General features: G+C 40.1%; 1 protein-coding gene across 7 annotated transcripts; it reads right to left on the minus strand.

Moving 5' to 3' along the window:
• Positions 1-288: 288 nt before the first annotated feature.
• scn3b (sodium channel, voltage-gated, type III, beta) lies at positions 289-10,188 on the minus strand. Of its 7 annotated transcripts, none has more exons than XM_052467206.1 (7): positions 9,889-10,188; positions 9,351-9,446; positions 6,957-7,060; positions 6,409-6,634; positions 3,758-3,896; positions 1,902-1,985; positions 289-1,233 (listed from the first exon to the last, which is right to left on the minus strand). In XM_052467206.1, the coding sequence occupies exons 1-6, from the start codon at positions 9,896-9,898 to the stop codon at positions 1,922-1,924; spliced, it is 639 nt and encodes a 212-aa protein (XP_052323166.1). In that variant the 5' UTR covers positions 9,899-10,188; the 3' UTR covers positions 289-1,233; positions 1,902-1,921. The 7 variants fall into 7 exon arrangements, with proteins under 7 accessions (XP_052323166.1, XP_052323164.1, XP_035647415.1 ...); XM_052467204.1 differs by having other exon boundaries at positions 3,758-3,866; positions 6,897-7,060; positions 9,889-10,187; XM_035791522.2 differs by having other exon boundaries at positions 6,897-7,060; positions 9,937-10,186.
• Positions 10,189-14,365: the final 4,177 nt, after the last annotated feature.

The raw sequence follows: 14,365 nt of genomic DNA on the forward strand, positions 1-14,365 counted from the left end.
CTGTGGTATTCACTATTCAGGCAATAACAAAATAGTTATCTGTTATCTTTTTTTTTTAGATATTTAAAAAACGCTGCAAATGCCTTCCTCTGTTATTTGTCAGACAATCAGTGAGGAGGCTGACAAACAGCTTTGCACAAATCTTATCGAGTGTTGATTTCTTTTGAGCATTTCAATGAAACGCGATCTGCTTGTCTCGTCCCTGCGTTAACTGTGTAATTATATTGATTTTCAAGATCAATGTAGAGAGACTTTACAAATGAGATAAGTATAGAGAAGGCGTTAGGGTACATTTGGAATGCAATTGTCCTTTAATAGCTCAAAACAGAGATACAGTGTATAAGATATACAGCGACATATATAGTACGATAGTACACAATACAGTGTATACACTAATAGTAACTATAGAAGTAGGCACACATTTGAGTCTCAACAGCAGTGCTACTGTAGATGAAAAAAACAACCTCAACAACCAGCGTATGGTTTAGCGTGATCAAGTGTTTGGCTATTGGGGGCAGTACAGTAGTTGCATTCTGCAGCATCATTGTTTTCAACGTCTTAAGATGCCATTGAGTAAACTTTATACCTTACAAAAAACGGAGTAAATAAAATGCCATATTGATGGTGTGAGTAAAAGATGGAGGGCAACTCTGGGACCAAAGTCATACTGTGCATTAAATATTTTCTTTCACCAAACAACTTAGGTGAAGTAAACTTGAAAAGCTGTGCACTCCAATTTCTGTAAAAAGATAACAACGAGACACCGGTCGTATAAGAGAAAAAACCTTGACCCATAATCTCGTCATATTCTATCAGTAGAGTAAAAATGATGTGAAAAGAATGTACCAGAAGTTTTTATGGGCTCCCAATTATGTGCAGTGCAGCATAATTATTAGCAATTGAACAGCATTTTGCGCATTTAAAAGTGTGAGTAATTTACTTTGAAGTAATTCCTTGGTCCTCCGTAACAGTAGGTTCTGTTTTCTTTCTGTGGGTGACATTCAAATAGCATAAACAACGTATTACTCATCAAATCACTGCTGTCTGGCACAGAGTGGTACAGAGTGAAATAAGAAAGGAGAGTGTACTTGAGCATTTGAGCTAGCTCACACCGCAAGACCAAGACAAAGTTGCTGAGAGGTGTTGTGACATCTTCACTGAATGTTCCCTTCGGGGACGTCAGTCTGTATCGTCAGGTGACCATGAACTGCTTGGTGCACGGTTGGTCAGTACCTGAAACAGAGGACAGACCAAGTTGCTTGATTGTGTTGGGAAAAAAATGCACACATTTCCAACTATACCGATTAGGTGCAACAACAAAACCTATTCTAGAACTCAAATTCAGAAATGTAAAACAATGACTTGCGACAAACATTCTTCCATTTAAAAAACAGAGTAGCACTCTAAAGACACGTACTGAGCCTCACACAGCTCCATAGCAATACTAAGAAAAAGTGTATTTGTCCACTTTTCTGAGAACTCAGCAGGCGGTGTGTGTTCCTCAAGGCCTCATTTCTTTCGCTGTTGCGATCGGGCCACTCTCCCTTTGAAAACGACACTCAAATCAAGTGCCACAGAATCCCATGCGGCGTGTAGATTTCGTATATAAAACTATTGCTTTCACCTCGTTCATTTCACTAATATATTCACATGTTTAATATTAGTACTAGTGCTATGAGTGAGAAAGCGCTGATGGCAAATTAAGACAAAGCAGAGAGAGATGAGTGGTTGATTGAAGGGAACGTTATTACTATGAGGTGAGTGAGTCATGTCTTGCGGAAGAAAATGGCCGACGCAGGTGCGGCAGCAAGAGACTCGGGTTAGTTACATACAACGAGTTGAAGGGGAGAGTGATTTTCTGATCCGAGGTCAGATTGAGAGGCACATTCAAAATACCGTACTGGTGTTGAGACAATCACTTTTATTCTGTAACTGGAACACCCAGGTTGTCTTTATTTTCGGAGGGAATGGCTAGGTAGTTTGTCCTGGAGATGGGTGGAAAGAGAGGCAAATCTGAGACCCTGTGGTGCATCCATGGAGCACCATACTGTGTACATTTCATTGGGCCTTTCTTATTGAACTCTGTCAACGCATGACAATTGAGACAATCGGGATACATTATAGCGTAGGGAATGTTCCACTTTATTCATGACAATGTGCCAACAGCAATATCGAACGTAAGCCTGGATACTGACTTAGAAACTATGACGGCGATTTCCTTCAACTTCAACTTTATTCTATATGAAAAATGTATCCAAGTAAGAGGACCATGTCAAATGAAAGTGGGAAAACAGTAGGAAATCCTGTCTCCATGCCAACAGTCCATGATTGATGTGATTTAGGTTCACTAATGTATACTACAGATCCTTTTAAAATGGCTGCATTATCCTGTACTGGTGAACAGCCAGTCACATATTATGGCCGGCTGCCATCAGCGTGCCTCTAATGTAGTTTAGCTGCTCAAACAGCTCAATACCAATGTCTGCGTCCCAAATGGCACCCTATCCCCTTCCCTATAATATAGTGCACTATTTCTTTGGACCAGAGCCCTATCAGCCCTAAGTCCTGTTGGCACTAGAACGGATGGAGGTCACACCTCGCAACACACCACTGGTGGTTAAACTTAATGTGATATTCCTGGGCATTGGGGTCATTAGGCGTTGCCTCTAGACTGAGTGCAAAGTGCAGAGTGTTGTCTATTTGTGAAACAACTGTCACGACCCATGTAATATAGCAGCGTACAGTATACTCTTCATCTGTTCAGAAGTACATTATTTTAACCCATTTCTCAATCGATTCCTTCGGGCATTCTCTCAATTTCCCAAGTTCTGTGTACATCTATCTTGCACTATTGGTACTTTTAGTGTAAGGTACAGGAGATAGTGTAATTGGATTCAAACATGCCCTGTATATTACCCAATATCGTATTGTAAGGTCGAAATGTGATGGCCACAATCCACTGTATCGACTTCCATCTACCGCCCAGCACCGTCACCAATCATTGGGAGCTGACACCACAGGAATATATTTAAGCCTTGGCCACAGAACAAGTCAATTTCAGATCCGGCTGCAAATCCTCAGAGCACTAAATTGTCTGTTTGAAAAGGGCAGAACAGGAGTCAGCAGAGCGCTCCAAACTATCCAGGGACCTCAGCAGAAAGACGACTTAACAGTATTGAAACAGCTGACCGACTACTATTGACCGACTACTGACCGCAGGAGCCCTCAGACCGTTACACCTCCTCCATTACACTGTTTCACAGACCGCACAACCTATACATTGGATACTGCATGGCCTTAAGAGTAAATGTAAACTATTCACTAACCCCAATTTATTCAAGGGCTCATGAAATCAGCGGGGGTAATGTTACGCCACATTGTCAGTAATGCTTACAGTGGGTAAGGCCCAAACTCCACATATAGTACTTAGCATCGTATCCAAACTGTATGTGCTGATGCCAACTCTAGTCGTCTATCATTGCCCTGCACCAAACATCTAGATACATGGTTCAAAGCAACGATAGAAGACTAGAGTTGGACTTAGTACATACAGTATGGACACGAGGCGACAATATACGAGGCTACGAGACACAAGGCTACAAGATACGAGGCTACGAGTTACAACGCTACGAGTTACAAGACCCGATTATAAGATACGAGGCTATGAGATCTAATGCTAAGAGATACAACGCTACAAGGTACAAGACAAGCCTATGCGATAAAAAGCTAGAAAGACGCATAGCTAAGAGCTACTCACGCGGTGTCCTGGGCCTGCTCGTCTGACTTGGAGATCTTCCTGTAGCAGTAAACCATCTCCACCAGGAGCCAGCAGGTGAGGAAGACCAGCAGGACGTACATCATGATCTCTGAGTACAGGGCAGTGGTGTCGTCACTGGCTGCCAGACAGACACACACAACCCATAGAGATGGATATAGGGCACACCTGCTACAAAGTCCGTATTAGCATTGGCAGCGCCATCAAAGGCTTTCACCATTTTAAAGTGGTCAGCTGGGTGGGACTAACTATGGGTTAAGGAAGGATAACAATATTCCATCCAAGTCAGTAGAAGGGATCAGCCAAATACTCCTGAGCAAAGATTCAAGCACCACAGGTGGCAGTTAAATCATCAACTTTAGCTTTATTCCCATTGAGACTATACACACTCTAACACAGTAGGTGGAAGTATACACCTTTTAATTTTGATTACAAACCACCAATAAACTCATAGAAGTAGAAGAAGGAGACACTGACTACTTTGAAATTGATATAGCCCTCAATGGTTCTGCCCATGCTGTCACAGAAATGATGATTCGCAAAGATAGATAGGTATGCTCTCTTTCCATCTCTATGACACAACCCAGACCGCATCTGATTGGATAGAACACTGCAAGACAACAAAAATAGACTATGTATTTCAACTGCATTGGTTTGATAGGGACCTACTGTCAATCTTGCACAGACTGTTCTACAAGTATGTAATTTGTGAGTTAAGGCGTAGAGTAGTAAAGATAACTATTTGTTCATAATATAACTTCGTAGGCCAATTTGTTTGAAAGGACCAGTGAACAGACCCAGCATATCAGCCATAATAAATAACTGCCTTGTCGCCACTAGCAATGAAATGACAATTCTAATTGAAATGACTCCAGTATGTAGCAATCTATTTCTGATTCATCCATTCACTCATAATCAAAACGACAAAACAGTCCTATATGTGGGCATTACAGCTTGCTCTGTTAGCCAGGTGAAGTCAATCTCATCCCGTATAGGAGGCAGTTAAGCTTTGACTGTACATGTGAGAGTTTATTTGGTGCATATTGAGAATTCAAATTTCATTAGATAATGGTCCAATGATTAAAAAGGATACGATCCAATTATTGCAAGTATAATCAAATGTGTAAAGTATACAGTATAGTGTTTCACGTAACTTTATTGGGAATAACCAACACGTCCTCTCATGATGCTTTAGTGTTTTCCTGCACGCATAGTACATTCTCTACCACTCTTGTCAGCTGACGAGATAGTTAGTGTAGCTCTATGCAAAACCTACATACATACATTGTATGTAGCACATATTGATTGGTCAAGTTCCCCCACAGTTAATAACACTGTCTTGCAACACTGCCAACCCACTACAAACCCAACGATCATGCTATCTCTTCCCCTTGTTGTCTTACATACACACGGTCTTGAATTAACTATGCATGCAATTGGCCCGTTGTCATCCCAGTACTACCACCAGCATTAAACTGGAGCGTTTAGGCTTCACATTTGTAACATCAAAGTGTAAACCATCAAACCTTCTTGCTACAATACATAGAGGAATAAATCATCCAAAACATGAATGATAATCGCAGTTCTCAATGTTCTTTTTGTGTCTTTGTCAGTGTTAGATGTTGTTGCCGAAGAAAAAAAAAATGACTGTGCCAACAAGGAAGTCCACTATACTACAAGATATTATTTCAATATTATCAAATTAATAGAGCAGATTAGATTTATACGTTTTTAAAAAAAACAAACAGTTTATAAGCAGAGAGATGTTCCTTATATTTAAATAAGTCATTCTTCCTCTCTACATGTGAGAGTTGGATCTGTTGAGAGACCACTGTGTCAATGAATTGGTGCCAAACTCCAAGAAGCTTGAGGCACAGCACTTCCTGTGTGAAACTTCCAAATCACTGCAGAAAGATCTAATGATCTTAATCCCTTCTTGTATTGGAATGAAAAATTGCTCGCTGATCCACAGCTTTTTTTTCAAACGGACACCACTATGGTATGAGATGCAAAAGAAAAGTTGTATGTTTGATGTAATGTACACAAGGGCAAACTAAAATAATAGTTGGTAATGACTATTACCAAATGTAGATGTATGCAGATATGAACCAGCCACTTAAGACGCAACTAAGTCAGTCTGTATGAACCCCAGCAGTTCACAATAAGTAGGCAGAGAGAGGTATTGTAAAGTGAATGTAGGAATAATTATATTCAACTATATCTATTAAATAGTATATTCATCTGGTAAATAGAAACCAAATGATGTACACTACCCCTTATAATAGATAGTAAAGTAGTTGGTTAGAAACAAATCTCGCTTACTATAAGAGGGCGTCAATTGAGCTTTGATAATAATAAAAACAGAACAAAAACACACAATTCCTCAATACAATAAAATGATGAATGTTGTTTTATGCAAATTGCAAATACAATTAACATACCTAATAGCGCCGAAGAAAAATAATACATTTTACTTTTAAGTTTTGTCAAAACACATGGCAACAACCAAGGAGAAGCACATGTAAATACGCAAAGCACACATCGCCAACCACAGATAGTTAAGCCTCCAGCAAGGAGCTTGAAAGTACAGGAAGTACAATTACAAAATAGGAAGAAACAGGAAGCACTCTTACCTTCCTCTCGGACCACCAGGTTGATTACCAGGGTTTTGGTAACCGAGTGCGAGTAGGAGTCAAACTCAAACTGTCGGAACACCACACAATTATAGGTGCCTGTGTCGTTCATTGTGACGTTGAGGATACTGATGGAAAGTTCCTGCAGGTCTTTACTTCCATTCCACACCAGGCGACCCCGCCAAGGTCCCTCCAGCTCCCTGGGGTGCCCATCAAACAGGTAGATCTGAGGGCAACATAGCAGGCATGCAGGCACACACACACACACACAGTAATCGTTGATAGCTAACTTTGCCTCATAGTTCAAAGTACTTGTAGACCATACAGCCTGACCAGGAAAAACCTCCATGCCCTAGTTATGTGCAATCATTCCCGGTCAGGTCACATGGTCAGGAAAAATGGCTGGTCCTATCATCAGGTGAAATAATTGTAATGAAATTGAAGAAGTTGGTGTTTGTGCGAATGGATGTTAGATGGAGGAGACCTACAGGGATGGGTTCGTCGTCAGGTGAGATGTAGTACCAGTCAACGCGTGTCTCTGCACTGACCTCCTCTCTCTTCATACAGGAGATGCAGGTCAGTTTCATTGGGTTCCCAACGACTGCCTCTGTTTCCGAGGGCACATCCACACATACTGGCCTGCTCACCTGCACTGGAGATCGTAACACACAGAGCGGCATCACACGAGCACCACACGGTAGCATGTACAGTACACATCACCCAGAGATACATAATCGTGTGTGTGTGTGTGCTTTTGTGTGAGAGAGGCAGGTTAGTGTTTTGTGTCATGAATATTGTTCTGGGGGCATCTCTGCAGAGTGGTCACTAGTTGGCACAGCCACAAAGTCATACAATCCGATTTTTAAACCCAACCCTAACCTTGGATGAGCTCCCTGTAGTGCCAGTCAGACTGGCATAATGTAGTACCATAAATACCGCTGTTCTCAAATCTCAACTCACTCACCACATAATACACCCTCACACCCTGGACCAAAATAAATGTCACACTAGACTGACAACTGTGGACACGTGCAGTGAGCGTAACATCATCCACCCCACTACACAAGGGCTGAATCCCAAACAGCACCATATTTCATATATAGTGCACTACTTTTGACCAGGGCCCAGGTCAAAAGTAGTGCACTATATAGGGAATAGGGTGCCATTTGGAACACATACAAACCCAGTCAAACCCAGCCAGGCTGCTATATTGATTGAGGGATGAAAATATGTGGTTTTCTGCATGGAGTCTTTGTGTGACTGACTGATGAAACATAGGGTTAGTATTATGTAACCCAGAGCCCCAGGCTTTCTGTCAACATTGATCACATCTCCAGCTCATTTTGAAGGGTCATACATGCAGGCACATGGAAACCGGGACAGTCACAGGAGTGAAAGTGACACAGAAACGTACTGGGAAAGAGGTCCAAGTAGAAACCTACTCTAAATGATACAAAATGTGTCTGTAGACTAATGTTATGTATGAATTCATTTATTTCTTATTTCTGAAGGGCAGCACAGACAGACCTCATCTGAGGCTTTAACTCACTGAGAAGTGAGAAGAGGATCTACTGTATGATCTCTATTTATGTCCCTCTATTAGTTTGTTCATGTTTTTAAATGTTGGAATAATACATTACTGTATATATACAAAAGTGGAACCCTTAGTGGATTTGGCTATTCAGCCATACTCGTTGCTGACAGGTGTATAAAATCGAGCACACCGCCATGCAATCTCCATAGACAAACATTGGCACTAGAATGGCCTTATTTACATAGAATGCTACCTTTCCAACAAGTCAGTTCGTCAAATTTCTGCCCTGCTAGAGTTGCCCCGGTCAACTGTAAGTGCCGTTAATGTGAAATGGAAACATCTAGGAGCAACAACGGCTCAGCCGCAAAGTGGTAGACAACACAAGCTCACAGAACGGGACCGTAGAGTGCTGAAGCACATAAAACTTGTCTTTCCTCGGTTGCAACACTCATTACCGAGTTTCAAACTGCCTCTGAAAGCAACGTCAGCACACAAACGGCTCAAGCTTTTCTGGGTTTAGCAGATGCCAGGAGAACGCTACCTGCCCCAATGTAAAGTTTGGTGGAGGAGGAATAATGGTCTGGGGCTGTTTTTCATGGTTTGGCATCTTAGTTCCACTGAAGGAAAATCTTAAACCTACAGCATACATTGACATTCTAGACGATTCTGTGATTCCAACTTTGTGGTAACAGTTTGGGGATGGCACTTTCCTGTTTTAGCATGACAATGCTCCCATCCACAAAGAGAAGTCCATACATAAATGTTTTGTTGAGATCAGTGTGGAAAAACTTGACTGGCCTACACAGAGCCTTGACCTCAACCTCCTCAAACACCTATGGAATGAATTGGAACGCCGACTGCGAGCCAGGCCTAATCGCCCAACATCAGTGCCCAACCTCACTAATGCTCTTGTGGCTGAATGGAAGCAAGTCCCCGCAGAAATGTTCCCACGTAGTGGAAAGTCTTCCCAGAAGAGTGGAGGCTGTTATTGCAGAAAAAGGGGGACCAACTCCATATTAATGCCCATAATTGTGGAATGAGATGTTCGACAAGCAGGTGTCCACATACTTTGGTCATGTAATGTATTTAGAATATTTTATATAAAAATGGTGCTAAATTGTATTTTATTCGACTTCAGAGAGTGATTACCAAAATCATGTCCTGTCTGTAGGCTTCTACATGTGACGATAATATGTTTATTAATTTTACTATAGGCTTCGTATGTCACTTGACCCGGTCAAATCATGTCACACTAAAGTCACGTAAATTATGACAGAACATAAATGCTTAGCTAAGTGTTTGGTCGTGATGTGCCAATTTATGTTAATAACCGTCGCATCGCAAGTATAAGATAAGTGTGATTTTCAACCATTAGAAACAAATATATAATGTAAGTGCAAACACTTACCTACTAAAACCAAAAGTAATAGAGAATACATTATAACCCTGATTCGAGTTCTCATATTCGGTGTTCTCTGGGATAGCTGTCTTGGGCACTCTCTCCCTGTTCACATTCAAAGAAAGAAAACACACTTTAAACTTCGAATAATCTCATATTTCATCTACAGTATTTCTATGGCGTGGTGGCAGATTGCCCTAGTTTGATTAGTCTATTTGAGGAGCGTAATTTCAGGACAATGGACAGCGCACTGCTACCCAGGAGATCAGTCGTCGATAATTATAACATATTCTTTGTAGAGACTTCACAAAGTGTGAGAAAAATATCGCTTTATATGCCGGTCTATCAATTATACGTAAAGTTGTAATGTCGAACAGTTACACAAAAGGCAACGGTTGGTTATTTGCCAGTGTCTGAAGACAACATTAATTAAATAGTATAATTGACTGGCATGTTGCCTAAGATTCATGATGTATCTTTTTGTAAACTACTCCCACATTATTCCAGTAGTAGTAACTTTGTGGTGAGAAAATAAAATAACTCACACACTCAGTCATTCACTCGATATTCCTCGCAGTTCCGGCATGAATAATACCTCAGAAGAGACCTGTAGATTCCACACTCCGGTTAGGCCACTTTCTATTGTGGGATCTGGGTGAGCGTCTAGAAATCCTCAATCATACAATGACAATGGATTGTAAAAAGTTTAATATGAAAAGCGAATAATAAATTGGTTTGATGAAAAAAAAAAGCCTACTCCTTTGTCAGAATCTTCATAAAAGGAGGAGCAATCCGAAAATGACGTTTCTTCTTCCGCTGCCCACTGCCTTTGTTTTTCACAATAAGCGACCACTTAGCGCTCCGATAATATTGTCCTTGATGCGCATGCGTAAAAGTCACTCCCCATTTACAGTAGGCTCTTCTTGTTCACAAGCACATAGACAACAACAAGTAGAAACGGAAAAAAATACAAAAGGACTAGTGCTCCAATTCCTTTTTTTTTTTTTTTTTTTTTTACCGCAAATTAGTCCTTATGGAAGTTTTTCATGGTAAGACAGTCTCGTGATTTTATTTCATGGTTGTTGAGCACCCCTCCGTTCCTTTGCTTGCTGAAGTGCAAAGGCCTGCCTGAACTCCTACCATCCTGCCATGCTTTCCTATTTTTAACCATTTGACCTTTCACTCTAAATAAATAACACATTTCAAAATGGCTATTTACGTGAAACATTAGTACCCTTAAACTGTGCACTCCAATCAATTATACTTGCGGGTTATTACAATTATATTCAAATGTATATACAGTAACAGTCAAAAGTGTGGACACCTACTTATTGAAGGTTTATTTTTTATTTTTAGTATGTTCTACATTGTAGAATAAAACTATGAAATAACACATATGAAATCATTTAGTAACCAAAAACGTGTTAAACAAAAAAATATATATATTCTTCAAAGTAGCCACCCTTTGCCTTCATGACAGCTTTGCACATTCTTGGCATTCTCTCAACCAGCTTCCAAAATTCTTGAAGGAGTTTCCACATATGCTGAGCACTTGTTGGCTGCTTTTCCTTCACTATGTGGTTAAACTCATCCCAAACCATCTCAATTGGGTTGAGGTCGGGTGATTGTGGAGGCCAAGTCATCTGATGCAGCACTCCATCATTCTCCTTGGTCAAATACCCCTGACACAGCCTGGATGTATGTTTTGGGTGATTGTCCTGCTGATTAACAGATGATAGTCCCACTATGCACAAACCAGATGGGATGGTGTATATCTGCAGAATGCTGTGGTAGCCATGATGGTTAAGTATGCATTCAATTCTAAATAAATCACTGACAGTGTCACCAGCAAAGCACCCCCACACCATCACACCTCCTCCTCCATGCTTTATGGTGGGAACCACACATGCGGAGATCAACCATTCATTCACCTACTCTGTGTCTCACAAAGACACGGCAGTTGAAACCAAACATCTCAAATTTTAAGACAAAAGGACAGATTTCCCCCATTCTAATGTGTTTCTTGGCCCAAGCAAGTCTCTTCTTTTTATTTTTATTAGTGTCGTTTAGTAGTGGTTCCTTTGCAGCAATTCGACCATGAAGGCCTGATTCACACAGTCTCTTCTGAACAGTTCATGTGGAAATGTGTCTGTTACTTGAACTCTATGAAGCATGTATTTGGGCTGCAATCTGAGGCTGGTAACTCTAATGAACCTATCCTCTGCAGCAGAGGTAACTCCTTTCCTGTGGTGGTCCTCATGAGAGCCAGTTTCATCATAGCGCTTGATGATATTTTGTGACTGCACGTTAAGAAACTTTCAAAGTTCTTTCCGCATTGACTGAACTTAATGTCTTAAAGTAATGATGGACTTTCGTTTCTCTTTGCTTATTTGAGCTGTTCTTGCCATAATATGGACTTGGTCTTTTACCAAATAGGGCTATCTTCTGCACAACCCCTACCTTGTCACACCACAATTGATTGGCTCAAACATATTAAGAAGGAAAGAAATTCCACAAATTCACTTTTAACAAAGCACACCTGTTAATTGAAATGCATTCCAGGTGACTACCTCATGAGACTGGTTGAGAGAATACCACGAGTACGCAAAGCTGTCATCAAGGCAAAGGGTGGCTACTTTGAAAAATCTCAAAGCTAAAATATATTTTGATTTCTTTAACACTTTTTTTGGTTACTACATGATTCCATATGTGTTATTTCTACAATGTTGTAAATAGTAAAAACAAAGAAAAACTCTGGAATGAGTAGCTGTGTCCAAACTTTTGACTGGTACTGTAATGTTTTTATATTTTAAAGTATTCCAACAAGTAATCCAATACCTTGTTAGCCTAAGTAATGGAATTTGAATGAATACAATGCTAATATCACTGCTCTTTAGTTCACACAGAACTGGGCTACAAAAAAGACAAGCCATCTAACAAAGACGGAGGACTGTTTTTCATGTAATACAAAGACATTTTCAGTGCAGATTGTTCCTCAATCTTCTTACATTTCTTTAAAGTTTGTTTTAGTTATATTTATTGGCACAAATGAAGACAAGTGAAAAGCAAAACAGTGCAGATAAAAACAAGGTAAAAAAAGTGTGCAGATTAGTTTTTAAACCCAAGAGGGTTTATATGAAAACTACATTAAAAGAAACATGATATACAGTATGTGTGTGTGTGTGTGTATGTATGTATGTACGTGTGTGTGTGTGTACAATACAGTTTGTTCAATCAATTATACAAAGTATACTAATAACAATTGAACATGATAGATTCAGTGTGCAAAAAAACGTGTTTGTGTGTGTGTGTGTGTGTGTGTGTGTGTGTGTGTGTGTGTGTGTGTGCATGAAATTGTGAGAGTTAGGCTACATGGAGGAGACACTGTGCATCTCACAAAAAAGTGATTAATTTCCCATGAAAAAAAAGGTTCACTATAGGTCTTACTTCCAACACTGATTTGAGATGGGAGAGCTGTAGAAGTCTTTTTCTTGCTCAACAGATGATTGATGATTGTTGACTTTATATTGTTTGAAGATTCCTGTAATGCTAGTAAAGTATTTTTGGGGGGATATCCGAAGTAGATGGGTAAATGTGTTTTTATATTATACTGAACAAAAATAAAAAGTGGCTGGTCTTAGACAATCCTGCAGGTGAAGAAGCCAGATGTGGAGGCCCTGGGCTTGCATGGTTACACCTGGTCTGCGGTTGTGAGACCGGTTGGACGTACTGCCAAATTATCTAAAAAAGCTTTGGAGGCGGCTTATGGTAGAAACATTTACATTCAATTATCTGGCAACAGCTCTGGTGGACATTCCTGCAGACAGCATGCCAATTGCACGCTCCCTCAAAACTTGAGACATCTGTGGCATTGTGTTGTGTATCAAAACTGCACATTTTAGAGTGGCCTTTTATTGTCCCCAGGACAAGGTGTACCTGTGTAATGATCATCCTGTTTAATAAGCTTCTTGACATGCCACACCTGTCAGATGTATGGATTATCTTAGCAATGGAGATATGCTCACTAACAGGGATGTTTTGCTTTTTGTGCATACGAACATTCCTGTGAGGTTTTCTTTCAGCTCATTAAACATGGGGCCAACACTTTACATGTGGCTTTTATATTTTTGTTCAGTATATTGGTAATTGTCAGAATTCAAGGGGGGAGTGATTTTTGAGAGAAAAAATGTACTGAGGATTTCTAGAGACCAGCTGTTAACCATGGTTTCCGTAGCCATTTTCCGCTCTCTTTAAGAGGTCTTAACAAGAGAAAGCAGTGGTGAAATACAGAATTGAAAGATGTGAGAAAAGTCTGGTAAGCAGACTTCACGTCGGCATGGTTATAAATATTTGTGCTCGGTATTACTGTTGTTAAATGTTCTACATTTATTGCTACTTTCAATTCCCACCTGTTCTTTTCCAGCTGACAAAGAAAAGTGTAATATGTTCATAAATGCCAGTATAAAGTGTACCTGTTTTTGACCCATTATTCAATGATTCAGTAAAAAATATGATCAATAAGGATGATTGATGAACTGGTCACTTTTGTGGGCTCGTCGATGTGGGGATATACAGTAGATAGCTCGAGTATGAAGTATTCAAAAAGTCAGATGTCAGTAAGTGGTTCTTACTTTTAAATAAATTCATGTTGTAATCACCCAATAGAAAATACATTTTAGCTGAATTATTCATCAAATCTACGGTTGATGCAATGACATCATCAAAACTACCAAATGTCAGTATCGTGTGGCTTATAAACACATCCAATTCTAACTTTTTTTTACCACCAGAAAAAACGTACATGATGGGAATTTCTATAAAGAGCGATTCAATGTCAATGATATGAGATGCAAGTCAAGTGCATTACAAAGAATGTAAGACATTTGTGAACAAAAATGGACAGGGTCATTGACAACAGACACACAATGTACCACCACAACCACACACATGTTATATAAGGCTGTTTAGCATCTGCAAGGAGAGCGCTTACTCATAGCCACTCATTTAATACAGATCAGTGAAGC

Source organism: Oncorhynchus keta, chromosome 18, assembly GCF_023373465.1.
Source record: "Oncorhynchus keta strain PuntledgeMale-10-30-2019 chromosome 18, Oket_V2, whole genome shotgun sequence".
NCBI lineage: Eukaryota > Metazoa > Chordata > Actinopteri > Salmoniformes > Salmonidae > Oncorhynchus > Oncorhynchus keta.

What these genes read in the sequence shown, in the direction of transcription:
- scn3b (XM_052467203.1), bottom strand. An exon ending in CTGACGACGAACCCATCCCT is followed by an intron (nt 6,635 to 6,896) that starts GTAGGTCTCCTC and finishes TGTTGCCCTCAG; the next exon opens with ATCTACCTGTTTGATGGGCA. An exon ending in CCTGGTGGTCCGAGAGGAAG is followed by an intron (nt 3,897 to 6,408) that starts GTAAGAGTGCTT and finishes TCTGTCTGGCAG; the next exon opens with CCAGTGACGACACCACTGCC.